Source organism: Hirundo rustica, chromosome 12, assembly GCF_015227805.2.
Source record: "Hirundo rustica isolate bHirRus1 chromosome 12, bHirRus1.pri.v3, whole genome shotgun sequence".
NCBI classification, from domain to species: domain Eukaryota; kingdom Metazoa; phylum Chordata; class Aves; order Passeriformes; family Hirundinidae; genus Hirundo; species Hirundo rustica.
Genome location: NC_053461.1, coordinates 6,519,228 through 6,542,844, shown reverse-complemented (window position 1 = coordinate 6,542,844; position 23,617 = coordinate 6,519,228). Strand labels below are relative to the sequence as shown.

Here is a 23,617-nt window from a genome sequence, read left to right as displayed (position 1 = left end):
CAGCCGGGGGACGGACGGCGGCCCCGCAGCATCTGGATGGCTCCGGGGTGGTTTACCTACCAGAACGGGGGCTCCGTGCGCAGGACCTGGGGGATCGGGCCCTTGAGGGGCACAGGGATCCCCAGCCCAGCAGCCTGTCCGGGGGGGATCGGGCCATTGAGGGCCCACGGGACTGAGCAGCCTGGTCAGGGGGGTGGGATTGAGTCATTGGTGCCCACAGCAGCTCTGCCAACGGGGATTGGGTCCTTGGGAGCCCAGGGGACCCAGCAGCCTGGCCAGGCAGGTGAGATCGGGTCCTTGATGCCCACAGGAACCCCCTATCCCAGCAGCCCGGGCGCGAGTGGCAGAGCTCAACAGTGCTTGGTGACAACTAGACCCATTCCAGCCACCCCACCATGACAGGGGTCCCGATCCCTCGGCCCCCACACTGCAGGCAGGCAAGAATCGGGGCCAGTCCGCGGTTTGTGTCAAGTCCTTTTTATTCTGTTCCCACAGAAACACCTGGTGAGGGGGCAGCTTCTGGGAGGGAGTCACGACACAGCGGCGGGGGTGGTACGGCACGGTACGGCACGGTACGGCACGGGGGTCACTACGGGTGGCACAGAGCACAGCAGACACGCACACCGTCACAATGTTCAGAGGAAGCGCACCCGGCATCGCACTTACCGCCGGAAACGGCGCCCAGCCGCGCTCGGCCCTCGGTCTTTGCAGCCCCCCGGCCCCCCGCGCTGTCCAGCAGATTGCCACAACCGGGGCTGGGGGCCTGGCCCGGCGCGGGGGGGCTGCCTGCCCCCGGTCCTGGCAGGCACGAAGGCAAGGTGGCGGATGTGCTCGGGCGGCGAGATTGGCCCCTGCGGGGGTCTCGGTCCCGCGTGCGATTTTACACACTGTACAAGTATTTACAGCGCGAGGAGTGGCGGGGCCGGCGGCCGGCGGGAGGCACCCTCAGGCTCTGCACTTGTCATCGGCGGGGAGAGGCGGCGGCTGTGCGCGGGGCCGGGGCTCTCCTCCGTGGGGCTGCCCCCGGGATCCCCGTCCCACAGCCGCCGGCCTGCCCCCCAGCCTTGGGCACCGGCAGAGCTCCCAGCGAGGGATCTGCCGCAAAGCGTGGGCTTCCCGCGGCAGCCGGGTCCTCGATCACAAGTGCATAAATCTGCTGAGAGCTTTCAGTACAGCGATGGACTGATGGAGAAGAAAATAAGAAAAGTCCAGGCAAAGAACAGCAAGCACTGAAAGGCGGGTGGAACCGTGCAGAGAAGTAGCAAGCCATGCTCTACGACGGGACAGACGGTCACGGGCGCTAGGGCTGCCCTTTGGCAAAGTGGCCCTCCGTGGGTCGAACATGCCACGAATTCATATGCACGGGTGGTCGGTACAGAATAGTTCTCGGGTCGCTCGGCGGCACGCTTTGCGATGGAACCCTTAGGCGCGACATTGAACTGATTAGCTATTCACAGGTCTTGTTCTGGAGTCGTGTTATTTCGTTGCATAGAACATCAGGCGGGTGAGCGGGCGGCTGCCCCCCGCCACGGGGGTGTCGGCGGGGCGCTGCCAGCGCGGGGAGGCGGCGGGGCGCGGGCGAGCCCCCTCCTCGGGCTGCCTCCCCCCCTGGGAATCCCCTCCTGGCAGGGCGAGTGGGCTTTGGCCGCCGGCCGCTGCGCCGGCCGTCCCCGCAAAATGGCTTGAGAAGGACTTGGATTGCACAGTAAAAGGAAGGATACTGCCGGAGGCAAAGCTCTCCTGATCTTGTTCCACGGGATTTGTGCTCTTTTGTAGCCTCCTGCACTCTATTGCTTCTACAGACGACAGCCCGTGTGCTAACTCATCGCACAAAGCAAAGAGGGAAGAGGATTTGGTATAAACTTTAGAAAAATAAAACCCGGAAACCGAAAAGAAAATGAACCCAAAGAAACCGAGAAAAAAGGACCCCCCCAGACGACGCCCCGTGCCTCCCCCCCCACCCCCCCGGTGCGGATGAGGTATCACAGAAATCAAAGTGGGATGATTAAGGCTGTTCTTGAAAGAAAAAGGGTGCCCGGCGGCAGGCGCGCTTGGCTGCGTGGCGAGGGCGAGCGCGGCCCTTTCAATGCTTCCAATGGCTTCGGGACACGCGCCCAGCCGGCCGCGCCGCCTGTCAGAGTCCTATGGCCTCGTATTTCGGTAGTGAAACAGTGTTAGGTCCTAGCTGACGCGCTCCGGGGCTCCCCGGCGGGGCCGGGAGCGGCCGCAGTGCAGGGGGCGCGGGGACGGCCCCGGTGGGGCGGGTGGGGTCGGGAAGGAGAAGCGGCGCCCACGGCGCCCAGCCCTCGGCTCGCGGGGGGGAAAAACCTATGAAGAGGCCAGAGCTGGGGTTCAGAGGGAGCAACTCTGCGTATAATCTTGAGAAAGGGCCGCAGCCCACCTACGGGGCCTGACCCGACGGTCCGGACCAGGCCCATCCCCTCCGGGCAGCTGCCGGGGCTCGCCGTGTGCCGCGCCGGAGCTGCTCGCCAGGCGTGGGGGGCACCCGCCCCGGGGCGTCCGCCGGGCCCCTGCCAGGCCGCCGTTTGGTCCAACATCCAGGGATCGCCCTGCTTTCAAAAGCTTGCGAGAGACAACAGAGAGAGAGAGAGGGAAAAACGTTAGTCCGAGCAACCCCTCCCCGCGGAAGGGACCCCGCCGAGCGGCGGCGCTGGCCCGAGCTAAAGGGCCCCAGAGAGCCAAGAGGTACTGCCGGCAGAGCAGCTGCCGCCACCTCCGCCCGCCCCCGCGCTGGACGGGCTCCCGGAGCAGAGCCTGGACCGCCCAAACCTTCCCTGGAAAGCCAGCGCTGCCGAGACTGTGGAACGAGGCCAAGCCTTCACGCCTTGGCTTGGGGCCAGCACCTTGGGGATGAAGATGGGGATGAGTGGCCCATCATGAAGGGGATGGGTCCGTACTACGTCTTTCCCAGCCTGGGGGCTGGCAGCTTGACAAGGCAGGGCTCAGCGGGTGCTCCGGGGACAGTGGTGCCACTTGGAACCTCAGAGATGGCATGGCAGAGGGGACTTGTGCGCCCTGTACACTCACCGTTATACTCAGAGTCTGGCGCCGCGTGCTGAATTCATTGGCTTCTTCATAGGTTTTTCCACTGCAACGACTCAAATCTCCACTCACACCCCAAACTCCTGCAGTGGAAGGGAGGAGGAGGGCATCAGGCACGGCTGGGGCAGGGAGAGCCCACAGCACAGTGCCCAGGGCTGGCTGCACTCACCTTGTGCCGTTCTCTCACCAGAATGAAGTGAACTTCTTGCCGAAAGCTGACACCGCTGTGGGGAAGCCAGGACAGGTGTAAGTATGACACAGTGGCCCTGGCCGCCCACCTCCCTGGGCCCCAAACTGTGGGAGCGCTGCCTCCCACTGGCTGCACCCAGCCATCCCCAAGGTGCCTGACTCCATCTTGGTGCAGAAGATCTTCACCTCCCTGTCCCCAGCCCTGGAGCAGCCCTCACCTTCAGTCAGTTTGCCTGCTTGTTCCGCTGCCCCCCCTGGCAGGATTTTGGAGAAGACGCTCTCTCCTTCCCCGCCGGGTTGCCCTGTGGCCATGCCCGTGGGACCACGTGGCCCGGCCACCCTTGGACCAGCCTTGCTGTCTGCTGGGGGACAAACGAAGCCACTGTTAGCAGGGTACAGGCCTGGCTGGGGGAGCTCAGCTGAGCTTTGGGGTGCCAGGCAGTTGGCATGAGGGGGGACAGATGGCACAGTGTAACTGGGGCTCACTGACCTGCTGCTCCTAGAGGCTGTGCTGACGGTGCTCTCCCTGGCTGCTGTGGCACTTTTGCTGCAGGTTTGGATGTGTCTGTTGGCTCCACTTTTGTCTGGAAAGAGGAAAACAGCTCTCAGGGCTCACAGTAGAGCATCTACAGGGGATGGCCCAGGCCAGGAGGTGACACCAAAATCTCCAAACACTGCTCGAAAACCCCAAAAGAGGCAGCAAGGGATCCAGGACGCAGTGATGTCCCCTGCTGGGCCCCCTCCAGGAGATGGCAGCTCCCACGGCACCCAGGGGTGTCTGTAGCGGGTGTGTGAGTGGGATACACCTTACTGCATGACTCCCACTCCCAACCCTCCCCCTTCCAGCCCCTGGCCACAGTCAGCTGTGCTGATTCCAGGCGGAGCTGTGGGATCAGGATGCAGCCTGGACAGCCAAGCCCGTACTTACCGCCGGTGCTGGGTGTCCGCCCGGCTGTGCGTGGAGCATGGCTGGTGCCTTCCCTGCTGCCTGGGCCGGCCCTGGTTGCTGCTGCGTTGGCCGGGATGAGGGGGGTCCCTGTGTCCTGCCCCTGGTCTCAGGCTGCGCCGAGCTCGCCGGCTGGGCAGCCTGGCGTGCCGCTGGCTGCTGCCGCGCTGCCGGCTGCCCCGCCTGCTGCTGCCTGCCTGCTGGCTGCTGTGGGTGTGTGAGGGGCTCTGTCTTCGGCGCTGGTGTGGCCGACCCGTGCAGCTGGGAAGGTTTCTGTGCCTTGGGGGTCTCAGTGCCGTGGTGGTGAGCAGCAGGGCGAGACGATGGGGCGTAATCAGTGGAGCTGGGGCCATAAGGCGTGCGGGACTCAGGCTGCTGCGCCTTCTTGGGGCCGGCTGAAGACCCGTGGCCACGGGGCTCATGGCGGCCAGATTCTCGTGGGTGCTGCTTTGATGAGCGGCGTGGCGGCTCGTCGCTGGCGTGCCGGGAGGAGCCAGCATGGCGATCGTACTCCCTGTGGTGCCGGTGCTCGCGGTGCTGGGGGTAGTCGTCGTGCTGCCATGGGTCTTCATCGGGGGGCTCGTCATAATCGTGGTAGGTGTGCTTAACTGGGGGTCTCTTCTGCGAGGAAGAGTGGCCACCGTAGTGCCTGACCCTCTCTGCCCGCGCCTCCCTGGGCTTATCAAACCAGTCTGTCTCCTCCTGACCCAAATGATAGGCTTCGGAAACCAAAAACAAACCACAGTCAATCTCTCGCTCGAGGCTGCGCGGGCAGAAGCCATGCAATGAAGTGGGAGGGGCAAGCAGCAGGCACGCGCGCAAGGGACAGCACGTGCCGGTGGGGACGGGACGCGGCGCAGCAGGGCACCGTGTAGGAACGGCTAACACCGAACACCCAGGGCAGGGGGAGGAAGGCACGTGTCAAGCAAACTGAGGCGGTGAGAGAGTGTCTCTGCGTACGAGCGGACGGGCATGCCCCGGGGAAGTGCCATGCTCTGGGGTGGTCACCATGGGGAGCTGTTACCTTCGCTGTCCGAGACAACGCAATGGGCATCATCCATGCCGTAGCCCTCCTCGTGCTTGTACGAGTGACTCCTTGGCACGTCTTTGATGTGCTTTTGCACATCAGGCAACGAGTGGCTGGAGCAGAACTGGGAGCAGGGATCCCCCGCTGACTGGGGGCCCGGCCCTCCCACAGTGCGTGACCCCCCCATTGACTTCCCCACGGGGCTGACGGGGCTCTCCTCCTCCGAGGGCTGCGAGCGCATGGGTGCGCGCCCACGGCTCTGGCTCATGCTGAGGGTCGAGGGCTTGGAGCTGACTTTCTGGGAGCGCTCCATGCTCTCCCGCTCGTAGGACTTGCTCCGGCCGCTCATCTCCCGGCTGGAGGACTTTTCTACCCCATAGCCAGAGGAGCGGGTTCTGCTGCTGGAAGAGTAGACCCTCTCCTCCTCGTCCACCAGATCCCGGCTGGAGACACCATAGTACTTCTGCTGCTCGTAGACGTTCTTCTTCAGGCCGTAGGTGATCTCATCCTGCAGCTTCTTGGCCCTGGAGGCCACGTTGCTGCTGCCAATCGAGGTGGTTGTTGAGTAAGAGGCCAGGTCTGACTCCACATCTTTGGCTTCTTCAATGGGGGAGAACTTAGAGATCTTCTGCTCCATGCCCTGCTTTCTGTGCTTGCTGCGCTTGGAGGAGATGACGGCGGGTGCCAGGTTCTTGGATGAATGCTTCGGTAGTGGCGTGCCAGAGCTGTGCTTGTCCATCCGTGAGGAGTGCCGGTACTCACTGTCTCCATAGTAGTAGCTCGAGCTGGTGGAGCTTCCTGACACCCTGCCATTGCTTTCTGTGCCCCGGTAGTAGCTGTTCTTCCCACGATGGTCAGGGCCATGGTGATCATAGATATCCTCCTCAGACTCCTCCTCGGCTTTGGAGTAGCAGCAGGGACGGCTGGAGCCCTCGGTGTCCCCTAGATCACTCTTCTCTCTGCTGTGGCGGCTATCGACACTCGTGCCCACCGGCTCTGCTTTCTGCCCGTCCACTGCTGGACTCTCCTTGGTGAGCTCGCTGATGTCCTCGATCATCACATAGTTACGGGGGATGTTCTGCTCCAGACTGGTGTAGAGGGACTCGGAAGAATAGCTGGCTGAGGGGCCCGGTGCCGTGCTGGTTCTCTCAGCCGGCCGGGTCTCAGGTGCTTTGTACTGCTCGTAGCCACCGCTCGCCGGTGCAGTGCTGAAGGTGACATCAGGCACGGTGGAGGAGCTGGTGGCTGCACCGATGACCTCATAGTTGGTGGGGATCTTCTGTTCCAGGTCAGCCAGAGAGGTCTGCCGTGGCTTCTGGTGCCCGCCAGCTACGTCTGCCGGGCTCTGGTAGAGGGCGGGCTGTGCTGCCGGCACGGTGGCTGCCCCAGCAAAGGCGCTCGGGGCTTGGTAGGGATTTTGGGGCTGGAAACCTGGCTGGGCTGGGGTGCCCAGCTCTGAGTACGCGGTGCCGGGGGCCGAGAAGCCACCAGGCGAGGTGAAGGTGGGCAGTGGAGCTGCTGGCAAGCCATCCTGTGAGGTGCTGGCTGCGGGGTACTGGGGGTGCTGCAGGCGTGGTGGCGGGAAGGCAGCGGGGCCCGGCGGGGCAGGGTACGGGTAGGCGCCGTAGGAGGCGGCTGCGGCGGCGGCGGTGTAGTCGGGGTACTGCCCGGCAGGGCGCAGGCCGGTGCTGTCGTAGGCGGCGAGGCGCAGGCTGTGCAGCTCGCTGTCCGACAGGTAGTCGCGGCGATCCCCGGGATACCGCAGGTACGGGTGGTCCCGCCCGCCGACCCGATCCTTCAGCAGCGATTCCTTGCGCTGGGTAATGCCCAGCTCCAGGTACTTCAGCTTTGCATCGATCTCCTTCTCCTCCTCGTCCAGCTCTGCCTGCTTCTTCCGCAGCTTGGTGGCCTCGTGTTCCACCAGCCTCAGGTCGCGGTCCAGCTCCTTCAGCAGGCTGGCCTTGGTGACAGGCGCGGTGGCTTTGGGAGCCAGGCTGCTCAGGTAGAGCTGGGAGGCAGCTGGGCTTGCCAGGGGGACGTGGGGCTCCTCAGGTGGTGGGCTGGGCAGTGTCCGCTTCACCTTGCGAGCCAGCGAGCTTGAATGCAGCCCCCCAACCTGCAAAGCCAAGGGACATCTGGTCAGGGGGGCAGGTGGGTGTCCCCCCCACATCCCATCCCAAGCACTGCAGTGGTCCTCCCATGTCCTAAGGGCTGGGGTGAGGCATCCCGCTCTGCACATGTTCCGCATGCACTGAGAAAGCCGCGTTTATGTAAAAACGCAATAAATAGGATGGAAGTAACAGGCAGGGCGCTTTCCGTGAGTAATTACCGGGGGTGGCAGCCGGCCAAGCGCTGAGCTGGCCATGTGCATGCTCTGCTGCAAAAAATGCTTTCTGTCTGTGGGCACGTGACGGAGGGACTCAGGGGACTGCCAGTGGGTGCTGCTGCCCCAGGAATTGTCCTGGGACTTGACTGCCCAAGGTAACCGCGGTGTGTGGGGGCAAAGGTGTGAGCAAGAACCACCACAACCTTAAATGGAACCGTGCATGGTGGTGACTCCTCGAGAAAGAAGGGGGACCCATCTGGAGCAGGGGACAGCCCTGATGCTGCCAACCTGCAGCATCTCCTGCCTGCTGACAGGCTCATGCAGCCAATGGACCTCCAGGGCTTCCCTCCAGCTGCTGGTATTGGCTTGCACGCCTGTGCCTGCTGGCTACCATCAGCTGCCGCAGGGAGCTGGCCTTTTGAAATATTAATTGCCACAGCGCTAATGAAACTGAAATGTTCCGAGGTGCCTCCCGGGGCTGTTCCCTGAGGGTAAGGTTGTTCCCTGTGGTGACGTACCTGTGAGCTGGGGAGCAGCGGGTGTTGGTAGAGAGAGAACCTGTCCTTGCCGGCCTCCTCAGAGGTGGGGCTGATGGGTTTGGGGTCGGACAGGGAGCGCTGCATGGTCTTGATGGGGCGTGGCAGCGTCTGCTGGCGCTGGGCTAAGTCGGTGGTGAAGTGCTTCTGTGGTGGGACGTGGGCCTTGTTCAGCCGCTCGCTGGTGGCAAAGGAGGACTCCAGGAGGCGATGGGGGGACAAGGGGGACACGGGTGAGTAGAGGACCTGGGGAGAGCGGGGTGGCTGGCGGGTCACCAGCTGGGAGAGGGATTCAGCGGGCAGATGGGATTGGTAACCAATTTCCAGGGGATCTGGCTTTTTCTTCTCAAACTTGCCCAGGGTCTGCTGCCGGACAGCGTGGGGGTCCAGGGGGCCTGTGCTCACTATTTGAAGGTTGGTGGAGTAGGGTGGGATGGTGGTGGGCACTGTCAGCTGGGGGACCACGACACCAGGTTGGGGAGCCGGCTCTGGCTCTGTCTGGCAGGCCAGGCTCTCACCCCGCTGCGTCTTCTCTGGGGCTGAGATGTACTTCACGATCTCCACTCGAGGGTCGTGGGTGGTGATGTGAATGGAGGGGGAGACGCGGAGGAGCTGGTCGGGCTCTGTCTGCACCGAGCAGTCGCTGATGGTCTGGATACCCACGCTGGCTGTGCGGGTTGCCCCGTCCGTCTTGCCCTCAGCGCTGGCCTCAGCGTGCCGTGAGGCCCTGGAGCGCCGGCGGCGCACGGGCTGCTCCCACTCCCCGCTGTCCTCCTCATCTGTCTGCACGCTGCAGTCAGCGCTGCGCCGTGTCCGCCGCCGCCGTGACAGCATGTACCGCTCCTCACCGTCCTCCTCATCCGTCTGCACGCTGCTGTCCGCCATCTTCCGCGCCGCAAAGGTCTCCTTCTCATAGGCATCCCTCAGCCGTGGCATCGAGTTCCTCTTCTTGATACCCCGGCCGGGCTCCCAGGACTCCTCGACTTGAAGTGACATGTCTGAGGCTGAGCTGCTGAGTGGCCGCTGTGGCACAGGGTAGCGGGGACCGGCGGGCCCCTCTGGGGGTGTCTGGCCCGGTGGGGGCCATGCCTGCCCATTGTGCGGCAGCACCCGTGGCGCCTCAGCGGGCCCCTCAGGTGGGCGGGCAGTGGGCTCCATGGGAGCGGGGAAGATGGTCTTCTGCCGCTTCTGCTCCTCCAGCTGCTGCTGCAGCTGGTGCTGGAGCTGGTGGATGTGCTCCAGCTGGAGACGCTGCTGGGCGAGCTGCTCCCGTTGCAACGCCAGCTGTGCATGCCGCTCCTCCTGCTGCTGCTGCAGCACCTGCTGCTTGATGCACTGCAGCTCCTGCAGCTCCCGCTGCACCAGCAGCTGCTCCTTCTCCCGGTGCCGCTGCAGCTCTGCACGCTCCCGCTCCAGCTCCTCCTGCAGCCGCAGCTGTCGCAGCTTCTCCAGCTCCACTCGCTCCCGCTCCAGCTGCAGCACGTGCTCCTGCTGCTTGCGCTGACGCTCCTCTTCCCGCTCCCGTTCCTCCCGCTGAGCTCCATCCAGTGGCGGCTTGGGCGCCGTGGCCACCGGTCCGCTCTCCTTGGGGGCTGCTGGTGGTGCTGGTGCCTCTGCACAGGGGGCAGCTGGTGGTGGCTCTGCTCTCTGCAGACCACTGGCAGGTGTGGCGGGGGCAGCAGGTGCTTTGGGAGCGGGAGCAGCTCCCACCGCTGCCGGTGCTGTGCTGGTGACGGGCTTCCCCAGGTAGACGGGCGTCTCCATCATCGAGGCTGCTGGGGCAGCTGGCCGGCTCGGGGCCGGGAAGCGGTAGAGGCCCTGTGCTGCAAGTGGGACACGGGGGGTGACAACTGGCAGCCTGCTCAAACTGGCCAGTGGGACTGCTGCCACACTGCCTGGGCCATAGGGTCTGTATAGCCCACGCAGCATGGGCCGCAGCACCGAGGCCGGCTGGGTGGTGATGGGCAGCGTGGAGGCGATGGGGGTGTTGATGGTGGAGTAGATCATGCCGTCGGCGGCCCGCACGGTTGCGGTAGAAGGAAGCATTTGCCGGATGGTGCCCAGGCGGACACCGGGAACGTTGTACTGTGCCAGGTTGCTGAAGCCCTGCCGTCCCTCAGGGTAGGTGGGGTTGTACATCCCACTGGGTTTGGGGGGTACAGAGCCATGCTGCTGAGCTGCCAGCCCCCCTGTGCCCCCCTGCCCGGTGCTGGGGCCATAAGGCAGCACTTCAGGGCCGTTGGCATGCCGGCCCCCGTACTGGTCCATGGAGTTGAGGGCGGCACACATGCGGCTGATCTCACGCGCTGTGGTGGCGCTGTAGTGGGCCAGGCTGGACTCCTGGAAGCTGGCCAGGTCCCCCCGGTGTGAGAAACGGTAGTCAGAGTAGATGTTGGAGGCTGAGCTGTACCTCCGCATGGGGAAGGGGTGGCTCAGAAGCTCTCCCGGTTGGCGGAGGTCGGAAAAAGAGCCGTACTGTAGCCCTTGGCCCAGGTAACCCCCCTCGGCAAAGCCCACACTGTAGGAGTGCTTCATGGTGCTGAGGTCCACAGCGGCATCACCTGCTGGGGCAGGGAAGGGCTGATCCCCCTTTGTGTGGTAGTAGCTCATCCCGATTTCAGAGAGGTTCGTGTCTGACATGGAGGAGTAGAGACGTCCGAAGGCGCTGGCTGGATAAAACTTCTGCTCCTCGTAGAGCGCAGGTGCTGGGGCTGGCTGCTCCCGGTAAGGGAAGGTCTCTGGCAGCTCTTGATCTCTGCTGCCATACGTTGGTCCACCAGCTTTCCGACCAGGCATCACTGCCGCCTCTCCAGTTTTCTTCTCTGGCATCTTGGAGGTGGGGTTGAAAGCACCCGTGCAGCTGCCACCAAAGGGGAACTTGTAGACCATGTCACAGCAGGCCACCTGGCTCTCCGGCTTCACGCCCGTGAGGTCCAGGACGTTGGCCGGCACCTCCTCCTTCAGCACTTTGGTCACTGGGCCAGTCGCTGCCTCCTCCATCTGCACCATCATCACCTGGGATTTCTTGCCGCCCAGGGCAAGGAGAGGGCTCTGGCTCTTCAGCTCTACTGGCACTGCCCGGTACACCTCCGATCCTGGCTCTGGTAGGAAGGACTGTGGGAGGCCGCTGGCATGCTGTGCCCCACTGGTCTGTGTGAGGAGCACATCCTTCTTCACCATCTGGCCTGGCATGCCGTACCTTGCAAATTTGGTCTGGGGGGCAGCGAGGGGCTCAGGCTTGCCACTGGCCACCGCGCTGGCTCTGACAGTGGCTGTCTGGACACCCTGCTCCACCTGCTTCGCCTGAGCCAAGCACACTGGGCTCCCGGTCCCCTGCCCGAAATCCACACGGCTCTGGAAAGGGTCTCCATAGACCACAGGTTGCTTGGACTGCGAGAGAATCACGGGAGAGGCGATGGCCAGGCCAGCAGTGCTGGCTGCTGCAATGATGGCATGGGGCTGCTCCTGGGCATTGAGGTTGATGATCAAGGGCTGGATGGCCGTGGATTGCCGGCTGGGGATGTGGTCCAGGGTCAGGCAGTACTTCCTGGCCTCAGTGGCCAAGGATGTGAGATCCATGCCTTGGTCTGTTATGATGATGGGGGCAGACTTCAATGCGGTCCGTAAATCCACAGCGTTGCTGCTTGGCACCTTGGGCCCTGGCTCCACCCGGGATGTGCCAGGGATGGAGGAGATGCGGCAGAGGGAGATGTTTTCTGCAGGGAGTGCTCCCCAGCTGTACAGCCCTGTGATGCCGTCAGCGGCTGAAGTCACGGCAGGTGCTTTCTGGGCATGGTCCTTCACTGGCTGTGCCCTGATGTAGGCTCCTGTCAGTTCCTCTGGTTCCCGTGTCTGGGTGTAACCATGTGCCAGCAGCTGCCGGCTTGGCCTGGTGGGGGACGAAGTGGGAGACGTCAAGGCGCCAGAGCCGACTGGCTTGGTTTGGCTGGCTGCATCGGCCGCCAGTGTGATCACCATGAAGGGGGAGTCCTGTGAGGAGGCCTGCCGGGTCAGGCGTGGCGTGCCCGTCTGGTGCGGTGTCTGCGTCCCCTGTGCCACCATGGGGGAAGAGGTGTCCAGGCTAGCAGCAGCAGCAGAAGAACTCTCATAGGAGAGGACTGGGCTCTGTGTCTGCGTGGAAAACTCTGCCGTGGCCTTTGTGGTGCGGGTGGGACTCTGTGTGGGCGAGGTGGGTGAGAGCGGAGGGCTGGAGCTCTTGAAGAAGGTGTATGTCTTGGGCAGTGTGGGCTTGCTGTCACTCGCGGCTGGGATCTTCTCCCTGGCTGTCTGCACACTAATCTCCGCTGTCCTGGTTCTGGTGGTGTCCTCGGTCTGTGAGCCATAGCTGACAGTGCTCTTTGATGGAGTGTAGCTTCTCTCAGCTATGGATGGGGCCTCTGGGCTTGGTGAGCTGTAGCTCTGCAGCGCGCTCCCAGGGCTGCCTGCTGCTGTTGTCACCGTGCTAGTGCCTTTGCTGTAAGCATAAGGAGTGGTGGTAGCCTTGGATACTAGGCTGGGCGCTGCCGGGGCACTCTGGAGCTTGGCTGGGTCTTGTCCCTCTTTTGCAAAATGCTGAGTGACCCGGACATCAGGAATAGTCTTGCCGGTGCTGCTGTTGGAGCTGGCAAAGGAGACAGGAGCAGAGAGCTGCGTGGGGCTTGTGCCAGGGGTGAGTGGGCCACCGTTCTGCTTCAGCAGGTCAGCGTAGGCGCTCTCGGCATTGAGGAAGCGCTTCTCCGGGTACGCCTCCTCCTGCCCCTTCACCTTCTCACCCTGCTTGAGGACCAGGTCAAAGGAAGAGGACTCGTGCATCCTGGAGATGCTCTGCGAGGTCTGCAGGATCTCCTCGTACACCGCTCCTGCCTTTGGCAGGGCACTGGGATAGTCGGGCTGGGAGGGGCGCGTGAGGCTGCCGTCGTACCGGTATTCCTCGCCATACTGATAGTCAAAGCCGTTCTGGCCCTCAGTACTGTGGTAGCCCACCTGCTGGTAGGTGCTGCTGTAGAAAGAGGCAGGCTGCGCCTGCTGGACCTGCTGCTTCTGCATCATCTCTGCCTTCCTCATCATCTCCTCATAGGCTTCCTCGGCGCTTTTCAGGGGCTTGCTGATGGGCTGGCTGGCGCCACTCTCCACCTTCTCTGTCGGGGAGTACAGTGACATGAAAGTGGGCAGATTGTATTCGCTGCCAGACTTGTACAGCTTGGAGGCCACAGCATCAAAGCTCTCTGCTTCTGAGTCAATAGAAGGCGAGTACTCAGAGCAGGAGGAGCGGTGCAGCTCCTCCATCTCCGCCGCCTGTCGCAGCTCCTCTGTGGGGGAGGCATCCTCGATGGGGGAGAGATTGCTAGGGGGGGTTTTGGAGCGCTCCCTCCTCCGCTGGGCCCTCAGCTCCTCCTTGTCACGCTTGGTCTTGCGCGCTGTGCTCCGGATGCGCTGCTGCTCCACCTCCCGCATCTTCTCCTGCTCCCGCAGGAGCTCCTCTTCCTCCCGCATCTCCTCCTCCTCAGATGAATCCTCAATGGTGGGCAGCAAGGGGCCATGTGAGCGATGTCGAGCTTTCCTCTGCTGCTTCACCTCCTCCAGCCGCTGCCGGCGGCTGGGGCTGCTGTCGCTATCCTCCTCCAGCGAGGAGATGGAGGTGGGTGAGGTGCCCGAGGTGTAGCTGGGCGTTGTGGCTGGCAGGGTGGAGGAGTACTCGCCCCGTGAGCGCTCCTCGGGGGAGCCTGTCAAGCTCTCCATCTCCAGCTCGGGCTCCCGGTCCACGCTGGTATCTGGCTCCTGGCCAATCTCCATCTCCCGGCCATAGCCAGTTGTGCTGTTCAGCTCGATGGTCTTGAATCGCCTCAGCCCACCCTGAGCCGTGCTCAAGTCATCACCCTCCACTGCCTCCACCTCCTTGCTCTCCTCAGTGTACATGCTGCTGGCACCATGTGGCAGGCGCCGCTTGGCTGACGCCGGCTCTTTACCCTTCTCTGTCTCGGTCTTCTGCCCAGCTTTGGGGATGCTGTACTTGGTGCGCCCGTAGCCTTCCGCCTCTTCCTCGAGGTTGTCCTCCTCAGCACTCATCTCCAGGATCTGTCTCCGCATGAACTCCTCATCGGTCACATCTGCCTCCTGGCCCTTGGTCCTGGGGGGCACTGGGGAGAAGCCCCCCTCACTGCTGTCCTCCACGTAGTCATGCCGCAGCTTGCTGCCAAACTCATCTGAGGACTCTGCGCTCTCCCGACGCTCCCGCTGGTTCTCCCACTCCTCATCCTCCTCCAGGATGTCCTCCAGCTCCTCGTCTGAGTCAAAGGCTTCAGGGGTGATGGAGAGGTACCGTGGCCGCTGCTGTTGCCGCTGGTCCTCCTGCGGCTCTTTGCGGCTCTTGCTACGCTCGGGGGACTCTGTCGGTGCGCCCCGGCCTTCCAGGAGTGGCCGCATGCTGCTCTCCAGCTTGGTGAGCTCGGAGGGGCTGGGGGGGCTCTGCCCGGCCAGCCCGGTGCTGCTCAGCTTCTCCTCTTCCTGCTGCACGAGGCCAGTGATCTCGCTCTGTGAGCTGGAGATGCCATCAGAGGAGTAGCCGGTGTCGCTGAGGCTCTGGGGGCTGCGGGACAGCTCCGGGTGGTAAGGCTTGCTGCCGTCCTGCAGGCAAGGGAGAACACAGCGTCAGGGCCAGGAGCTCCAGAGCTGCTGCTCCTACTTCCCCCCCGAACCATCTCCCACGGGGCACACAGAAAGTCTGGGCACCAACGGGAGCCAGCCCAGAGCAAAGGCTGGGGGCCACCCTGTGTCCCCCAATTCAGTGGCACACCAGCAACTTTTCTGTGCTAACAAAGGCAGGTGAGAGGGTGTGCTGCAGGCAGGGGATGGTATAGCAAATGGCCCCGGGCATAAAGACATCGGGGGACTAATAATTATGTTTGAAAAACTGGGCCCCCAGCCCCCAAGGCACCCTTCAGAAGCAGGGCTGGCCCCAGGACCCTTGCTAGGTGCCAGCAGAAATAAACAGCCCCCTTTAATTTGCTTGAAAATTGGGCAGTGTGGGGGACAAGTCTCTGAGCCATGGGGACTGTGCCATCCCACCCAGCCCCGGTGCTGCTGGCAGGACCTGTCATCCTGCCAGCACAGAGGCACCACAGACCACTTGATTTTGGGGGAACAAGGAGCCTCTTCCCTGGGGGCTGCACAGCAGTGAGGGCGGCAGCCATTCCCTCCCAACTGGTGGGGACCTTCTGCCATGTCCCCTCCTCATGGAGGGCTCTGCTGGCTGCTGCTGGGATGGTTGCTTGTGGGGAAACACCATCACAAGGCAGCCAAATGTTTATCCACATTGTTCTGAATTTTAGAAAAAGCGGGATGAAGAGTTTGAAAAACACTCACTGCGGCAACATGGAATGCTGGAAAATGAATTTTACATTTGACAACAGATCCCAACTACCTTTATATTGCTTTAAAAGAAATCCAAAGGCCAGACATGAACTGAACTATTGCATTTTGCCTGAACTGATATAATTCTAATAAAAAGAAGGCAAATACCAGCATGCTGCCATAGAGCCTGTGAAGGTCCTTCCCCATCTGTAGGCACAAGTACTGGTAGAGGCACAGCTCAGCACCACACCAGCCTGGGGCAGGGATGGTGCCCAGGGATGCCTGGAACTGGATGCACCCTGAGAGCTCACCTCCTGCTCCTTCGGCCGCGCCTCTGGGAGTGCCTTGCTCTCCTTGCTCTCCACCTCTGGTTTGGGGGTCACGCTCTTCCCCTTCGGAGCGACGCTCTCAGGAGCTTTGGAAGGCTCCGCGGCAGCTTTGGGCAGGGGCTTTTCCTCTGCCAGCACCGGGGGCTTCTTTTCCGCTGGCGGTTGGGGCTTCTTCTCCGCTGGGGCGGGGCTCGGGGTCCTGCTCTGCTCAGCGGCCCGGAGGCTCCTGGCGGGCGAGGGTTGCTGCTCGGGGGGTGCCGCCGGCTCGGTGGGCACGGGTGCCGGCGTGGGCGCTCTGTGCTGCTGGCCGGCGGCAGGTGGCTGGTGCCGCGGGGAGCCGGTGGATGGCGGCTTTGGGGTAGGCAGTGGCATTGGGGCAGGGTCACCGAGGCTGCCTTCGAGCAGCCGCTGAGTTTGGCAGTTCAAGCACAGCCATTCGTTCTTCTGCAAAAGAATAGGAGGAAAAGTCCTGTTGAAATTCTGGGAGCTTCACCCCGTGCAGGGGTTTCATGGACGAGCTCTGCCGGTGGGACACCTGGCAATGGTGCAGAGGACTTGGCCCACCCAAACCAAAGAACCGGCTGTGGAGGGGCATGCAGCATCATAGCCACACCCTGCAATCCATCCACATCCACATCCAACTTCTACCCAAGCCACCCCTACCCTTGTCCAGATCCCAGAGGTACCATGGCTGCGGCACAGGGATTGCACACTCTCCCCCACAATCCCTCAGTATCACCAGCTCTTTCATTCTTCAGCCTTGTGATATTTCAGTTTTAAGCAAAATTAAACAATCAAAGGCAGATTACTACCGTAGCTTAACACTTCTCAGCTCCATACAGCTCCTCTCTCACTCCAATTTGTTTTCTTTGATACAATAAAGGTTTAATAGCATAATCATAACACTTACGGCTCTTTTTTTCTAGGTTAACAAAAATACTGGGTACACAGGTATGCCAGAATTTCCCAAAGACATTACCCAAAGTACACGCTGTGCGGGAAAAGAACAAGACAATCTTGTCTAGTGAAATTCTCAGCAAGAGTTGTCGTTTTATGGCCTGGAAAAAGCAGAGGCAAATGGAGCTGTGAGTGGCTGAGAGCCCGCAGGGCTACGGCAGGGGCTCTGCATTAAAAGATCAGAAGCGCTTTCCTCCCCCGGGTTGCCCAAGGGCTATTTTTACCCACCCAGGAATGTCCAGGAATAGGAGCTTGACATTTCCTTCCCTTTCGATGTTTCAGCACCTTAAATCTTTTTGGTTTTGCTGCTAACAGCACAATATGCTCCAGGTTGTTTTCCCAGACTTCTCCTTTGCTGATCCATGGCTCCCAAAGCTCAGGGTGGCCAACCTCAAGCGGTGGCTGGCCCTTAGGAGCTGTCATGCTATCAGAGAGGTGGTCTTGGTCTTCAGTTGGACCAGCCTGGGGCCAGGGCTGTGAGCCAGCTGTGTCCCCTGCGGCCCCAGAGGCCACGGTCTGCCTGGAGGAGATGAGGTTCATCAAAATGACACTGAGAAAACAGCCTCAGGTTGTGCTAGAGGAGGTTTAGATTGAATATTAGGAAAAATTTCTTCACTGAAAGGGTTGTCAAGCACTGGAACAGGCTGCCCAGGGAAGCAGTGGAGTTACCATCCCTGAAGGGATTTAAAAGATGTGTAGATGTGGTGCTTAGGGACAGAGTTTAATGGTGGGCTTGCCAGTGCTGGGTTAAGAGTTGGACTCCATGATCTTAAGGGTCTTTTCCAACATGAACAGTTCCGTGATTCCAATCTCTGACTCTAAATCCCATACCTATGGGACAGCAGCACTGTGATAGCCTTGTCACCTGCATCCCAGGAGTTTCCAGGTTATGATGAGATGCTGGAGATGCCTTGCAGCTGGTGGTGGCCAGGAGCAGCAGGACTTTCCCACGGACACTTCAGTCCTACAGCAAACCAGCCCAGGAGCAGCCCTCCGGCCCCATGCTCTCCAGGGAGCAGAGGGGCAGGAGGGCTGCTCCTGCAGGAAAGGGGCAGGTGTAAAACATCCTCCTACACCCAGCACCTCGCAGCAGCCCCTGCTCTTCACAGCAACATCTTAAGAATACATTAGGGCTTTGGAGGGTGATTAAAAAAATCCCTTTCAGCATGGTAATATTTAATTACTGCTTAATCAAAGAGAAAGTCTAATTAAGGGGCAAGTGTAGCCTATTGTATCTTAATGATTGCATTTGTCTTCTTTTATTTCAGAACTCGTTCCCGTGCCTCTGAATCAGTTCTGCTCACCCCACTCCGCTGTGTAATTATTCCAGACCGCAGAAGGAAATGTGATTGTGTGACACAAATTGAAACCATGCCTCACGGAAATACACGACCTTTCATTTTTCGTTCAAGATTCCTGTTTTTCTTTGCCAGAGCTCCCTCCCTGATTCAGGCAGTGAGGGGAGGGCACGATGCACGGGGTGGGGTTGGATGTGCCAGGGCAAAGCTCACCTCAGCTCCTGCCCACACCTGTCTGCCACACCATCACACCAGCTCCCAGCATGGTCCTGAAGGAGCTGGGGGAGATCAGCTTGTCTTGAACCCAGCCTACCTCACTCAGATCCTTTACACCTCCCTGAATGGGCATTGTATATCCTCATGATGTCCCAGCCTGCCAGACTTTGGTGACTGGGGAACTCTGCATATGTGATGGACACAATTGCTTTTGCCCTTCCAGGGAAAAATTCAAGCCCAGAAAGACCATGGAAGGCCAACACTGGCCACCACGTAGCAAATGCAGATGCTGAGTGACTATCAGGTCCCACTCAAGGAGCCCATGGAGAGGCAGCAGTCACTGCTGGTGTGATCTCATCTTCACGAGGTGTAGGGCTCCTCCACAACCAGATGAGCACAGTACTAACCTATTCCATGGGGATGCCCATCCCTGGAAGTGTTCATAATCGGGCTGGATGGGGTTTTGAGCAACCTAATCTAGTGAAAAGTGACCCTGCCCATGACACAGGGGTTGGAATGAGGTGAAGGTCCCTTCAAACCCAAATTGTTCTACAGTTCTATGATCTGATGTCTCTGCAGGTTGGTCTGAGGTTCCTCCCTGAGGTTCCTCCCAGCTGTGGCTCTGCAGCCATTCCTCTTGGCAGTTTGAGCAGCTCACCCTGCCATCCTGCTCTTGTAGATGTGACAGCTCGACTCTTCATGGGACCGCGCTGGGAAGAGGGTAAGGGAACAATCTCTGTTAAAAATAGCTCTGCCAAAAAGATTGTGGAGCTCCACTCTGAAATGCCCCTCATCTTTCAAAGCAGGCAGGAAGGCCTGGTTACAGTGGGAAGGCAGGAACCAAGGAAGGGCAGGCAGAGAGGGTCCTCTGGCTTTGCCAGCTGTGAAAGGTGCCAGGCAAGCCCCAGAGACACTCAAATTGAGAGACCGGCATATGCTGAGTTTTCATTTTCTCTTACTGACTTTTCCTTCAGCACCTCCGGGGTCTTACATGCTGAAGAGACCCTGCTGACAGTCCTGCATCCTGCGCTTCAATCCAAACTTCTGTGGAAAATCACTGTGGCAGAAAAGTAGTGGAAGGATAACTGCATTTTCCTGAGCTGTGGGAGAGCCCCATCCGTGTCACAGCCAGTGCCACGTGGAGCTGTGTGTGAGCACAGACTGTGCTGCAGCAGCCAGCGCATCGTTTGCCATCACAGCTCGCACTGGCTGCAGTGAACACGCCAGCAGCAGCAGCTGTGAGCTGCCCAGCTCCCGCATGCACATGAGGGAGAGAGAAATCCTGCCCATGGCAGTTGTGGGAAGCTGGAGTCGAGCAAAGCTGCCCATGGCAGTGTGACTGCCTCTGGTAAATCATTCAGAGCTCTTGGCTCCATCTTTAAGAGACCCCTGCAGCCCCATCAACCCCAGCACTGACACCTGTCATGTGTCTGCAGGTTAAATCCCAGGTGGTCTGTGAGGATGCTGAAGCTGAGGCACCTCCCAGCCTTGTGCCAGTGCCCCACGCTCTGCTCTGACAAATGATCCGTCCCTCTCTCACAGCGTTATCAGCTCGGTGTTTGGTTATTCCACAGCAACTCTGCTCCCTCTCAGAGGGACTGGCCCTGAAGCAGCTTCCTCTTCCACATAACCTGGCCTCAGGCATTTCCCAGAGAACATGGCCACGGGGATTAAGCTGTCCCTGAGAAAAATGCAAACATTGGAGGAGCAGCGGCTGCTTTGCTAACAGCTTGTAAATCCCCATTGAGATTAACCAGATCCCAAGAAGATAATGATAATTAGGCTGTATTTAGTGCTTTACATGTCCAAACTCTTGGATGCCCAGGAAGCCAGGGTGCCTCTCCTTGGGGTGGAAAATGGGTAAGGAGCTTATGGCAAAGGCATGGCAGCTTCTGTCTGAGTCTCCACACTTAAAGATGCTGGAAACCTTGGCCCTGATCAGGACGGGGATGGGGCCTTGCTTGGCACTGAGGTTTGCTGCCTTAGAAACCACTGTGATGGTGAGCATGGGGGGGTTTAACCATGTGGAGCGCAGGTTATGGCGAGCTGGGGCTGATGAAGGCAGCACGCAGGGAAGATGGGCAACACTGCTGGGATGCAGAGCAGGCTCCAGATGGAGGAAAACATCAATAATTAAGAAGAGGGATGAAACCAAAGTGCGCCTGAGATGCCATCTGAAATGAAGAGGCGCTGGCATGGCAGGGCACGCTGGAGCACAGCCAGCCAGAGGCAGCGGGGTGAGGCCGCTGGGAGCTGCCCAGCCTAGCTGCTTATCAGCTTACAGCCTTTGAGGGTCACTGCCCTGATTCCTCGGGCTCCCTGCTTTCCTTGCCTCCAAAGAACTGGGATTTGCAGAAGAGTCACAGAAAAAGGGGATTTCTGCAGAGACAGTGCCGAGACAAGAGGCAGGACAGAGCTCTGGATGCAGGGCAGGAAGGACTGAGGGAAGGCAGCTTCGTTTAAGACGCTGTATCTAAGTGGAAATGACCATGCCAGTTTTTAACTGTGCTCCATGGCATCAGGGCATGCTGGATTTGGCCACAATTCCTGCTGGCTCCGCTGAAGGGGCAGCAAGTGCTGTGCCCACGGCTGCCCGTGCTCCCTCCTGGGAGGAGAGGAAGGGTGTGGGATAGGGGGGGTCAGCAGTGAGGGCTGCAGGGATGGGGGTGCACCCAGCCTCCCCAGAGCTCCAGAGCTGGCTGGCAAGTGGCCACAGCCACTTGTGCTCACCAGCCTCCATCGGGTCTCACCCTGCAATTGTTTTAATTCACTAATGGGCGACAACAAAACTGTAATTAACTAAAATAGAAGTCTTCCATTCTGGTCAACGTTACCACTTGGCAAGTTAATTAAATGCTGAATTCCCCCAGCGCCGCTGGGTTTTTATAATGATGGAGCCAGAGAGCTTCAGCATCACAGTTAAACATGAATCCTCTGTTCTTGGAGGCTGGCTGAGAGGCTTGGTGAGAGCCTAGTGGTGCTAGAAGCCTCCCAGCTTCCCCAGTTAGCTCCTGGTTACCAGTCCCACCATCCCCATCAACCCCCAGGCTCAACCTCTCTAGTGCCTGGAAGATGCTCAGCCATGGTCTTTATACCTAGGCAATCTGCTCCCCACAATCTCACCCCTAAGACTCTGCCCAGTTACTTATGCTCTACAGCATTATCTTACACAATCAAAACAGTATCTATTAAAATACTGGGACAAAAATCTGTACAAAATAAGATAAGCAGCATGAGGTACAAGTATCTCGCAAGCCAGATCTCTCATTTCCCAGCATTAAATGCAATGAATCTCACCAGAATATTTCATTTATTTGCTGACAAGTACTGTGCAGGGCTCATCACTGTGACAGATGGATGCCTGGAAAATATGGAAAACACTTCTGGTATCTGAATCAAGATCCAAATTAACAAGAACCTCATAAAATCACTTCCCAAGCCCTCTCCTCTGCCCTGCTAGCAGGAAAGCTCCCTTTAGGATGGTTCCTGACTACCAGACACCTTCCACACACCCTCCCACAGCAGAAATGGGGGCATCTCAACGTGTGATCCCAGTTCCCTAACACTCTGCATCCTTGTGCTAAGAACACTGCAGCTCTGTCTGTGCTGTCCATGGCTTTTAGCACAGTGTTAAAGGAAAGGGACTAAGTCATGCTTGATCACTGGCTGCCAGGGATATTTCAGAGCCACCTCAGGCAGTGCTGGGGGTCTGGCTAGCAGGTTCCCACCTTCTAAGTGCTCCTGCGCCCTTCCTTCTCTTGGCCAGCAGCCTCCCCCTGCAATCCTGGTGCTCCCTCATTTCAGATGCCAATGCCCAAGCACAGGCTGATGCTCGCTTACCCTTGGATTCTGCCCATTCCCCCAGCTGAATTCTCCAGAGCCCCTCCAAATCCCCTCCCCACACCTCTGCCAAGCACCTTTCACTGAGCTGCCACAGTTTTGGGATGTGGGGAAGGATGTGCTGGCCAGTGCCAAAGGCACTTTGGGATTCTTGGTTACAGAGGGGAGGTTGTACAACAAAATCTGACCAGGGCACGTTCACAAAGGGTGAACAATCATGTGCCATCAGCAGACAACCACAGGCCTGGTTTTACCTCCGCCCCAGCCCTTATCTCTCCTAGGAGGCTGAGGCAGTGATGGGATTTGAAACGAGGGCAAGGAAACAAAACGCGTGCTGTGACGGCGGCGGAAGCACCAGAGATCAGGAGGAGAAATGGAGCACATGCAGGAGGTACTTGTGGGATCTGCATCTGTGCTGGGAACAGGCCAGAGGGAATTCAGGTACCCCAGTACCAGGAAGGGACTGAGACCAAGGGAAACTGGGGACAGCGCGCAGACAGGGGCACGTCTGGGGAGAGCGTGTGGGGTTGTGTGTCCCACACCACCATTGACAGCCACCTCCAGGACACAGGACAGGGCAGAAAGTGTGGGGCACTTTGTTAACCTGATTGTGCCTTTTTTGCTCTAAAACCACCTCAAAAATCCCGCTCAAGCTAGATGCAGATCTGCATGTGTGCTTGCTAGCTGCACTGCTGCTTCTGAAGCTTAGCATGTGTGTAGATACACATACATAGAATCTGCAGACAATAAAGGAGCACCAAATGGAACTCCCAAACAGTGGTCAGCAGTGATGCCTGCTAGGCATGGGGAGCAAGTGGAGCTCCCCACACATCCTTCCCCCTGCCTGGCTCCCTCACCCAGAGAGCGGAATGCCACTCCCAGCGTAATGCCACGGGCACCCAAGTCCATCTGCAGGGAAAGGCAGAGAGGGGACTGCACACACCTCAGGCAGCTGAGTCTCTTCAGATGCCAACTGCTCCACACTAATTGACTTCATTACCATCAACCGGGCAAGTTTTAGCACAACCCCGGGCTTGCAGATCAGCTCCCCTGAAAGCCACCACAGTTATTTCAATCTCTTGCTATATATAGTATTTGACTAAGCCACCCAGTGATGTGTTTTCCAGCAACAGACTATTCTTATCTGTTCCTGTAGCCCGTCTCAGGCTGATGGAACTGATGGTCCCTCCCCAGCTCTATTTTAAAGGTGTGTGATGTATCGATGGCCTTCACACCGCAACAATGTGATCAAAAGCAGCACAGGGTAATGAGCTCGCTGGGATAAGCTCTGCCTCACGGGGATTGTTTTCTGCCTCCCATCTGCTCCATTTCATCCCTTCTCTGTGCCAGGACCTCTCTCAAGTGGAAAACAGGCACAGGAAGAGAGGATGGAAGAAGCTGCACACGATGGCTGAGCACTGGAGCTGCTGTTAGTGTGTTGGAGGGAAGAGGAGGACATGGGCAGAGGCACCTCCCAGCCCCGTGACAAGCTGCAGGGAAGATGGTTTGTATTGCACCAATGCTCCATCCCCTCAGCAAA

General features: G+C 59.6%; 1 protein-coding gene across 1 annotated transcript in view; it reads right to left on the bottom strand.

The window, feature by feature from the left end:
• Nucleotides 1–459: 459 nt before the first annotated feature.
• BSN (bassoon presynaptic cytomatrix protein) overlaps nucleotides 460–23,617 on the bottom strand; it is a 69,384-nt gene continuing 46,226 nt past the window's right edge. The window contains exons 4-12 of the mRNA XM_040076527.1: nucleotides 15,749–16,210; nucleotides 8,070–14,711; nucleotides 5,223–7,341; nucleotides 4,181–4,917; nucleotides 3,743–3,836; nucleotides 3,471–3,614; nucleotides 3,233–3,287; nucleotides 3,049–3,146; nucleotides 460–2,583 (exon numbers count right to left, since the gene is read on the bottom strand). Of these exons, the coding sequence (XP_039932461.1) occupies nucleotides 3,247–3,287; nucleotides 3,471–3,614; nucleotides 3,743–3,836; nucleotides 4,181–4,917; nucleotides 5,223–7,341; nucleotides 8,070–14,711; nucleotides 15,749–16,210 (10,239 nt within the window). The 3' untranslated portion in view covers nucleotides 460–2,583; nucleotides 3,049–3,146; nucleotides 3,233–3,246. The remainder of the gene's footprint in view (nucleotides 2,584–3,048; nucleotides 3,147–3,232; nucleotides 3,288–3,470; nucleotides 3,615–3,742; nucleotides 3,837–4,180; nucleotides 4,918–5,222; nucleotides 7,342–8,069; nucleotides 14,712–15,748; nucleotides 16,211–23,617) is intronic.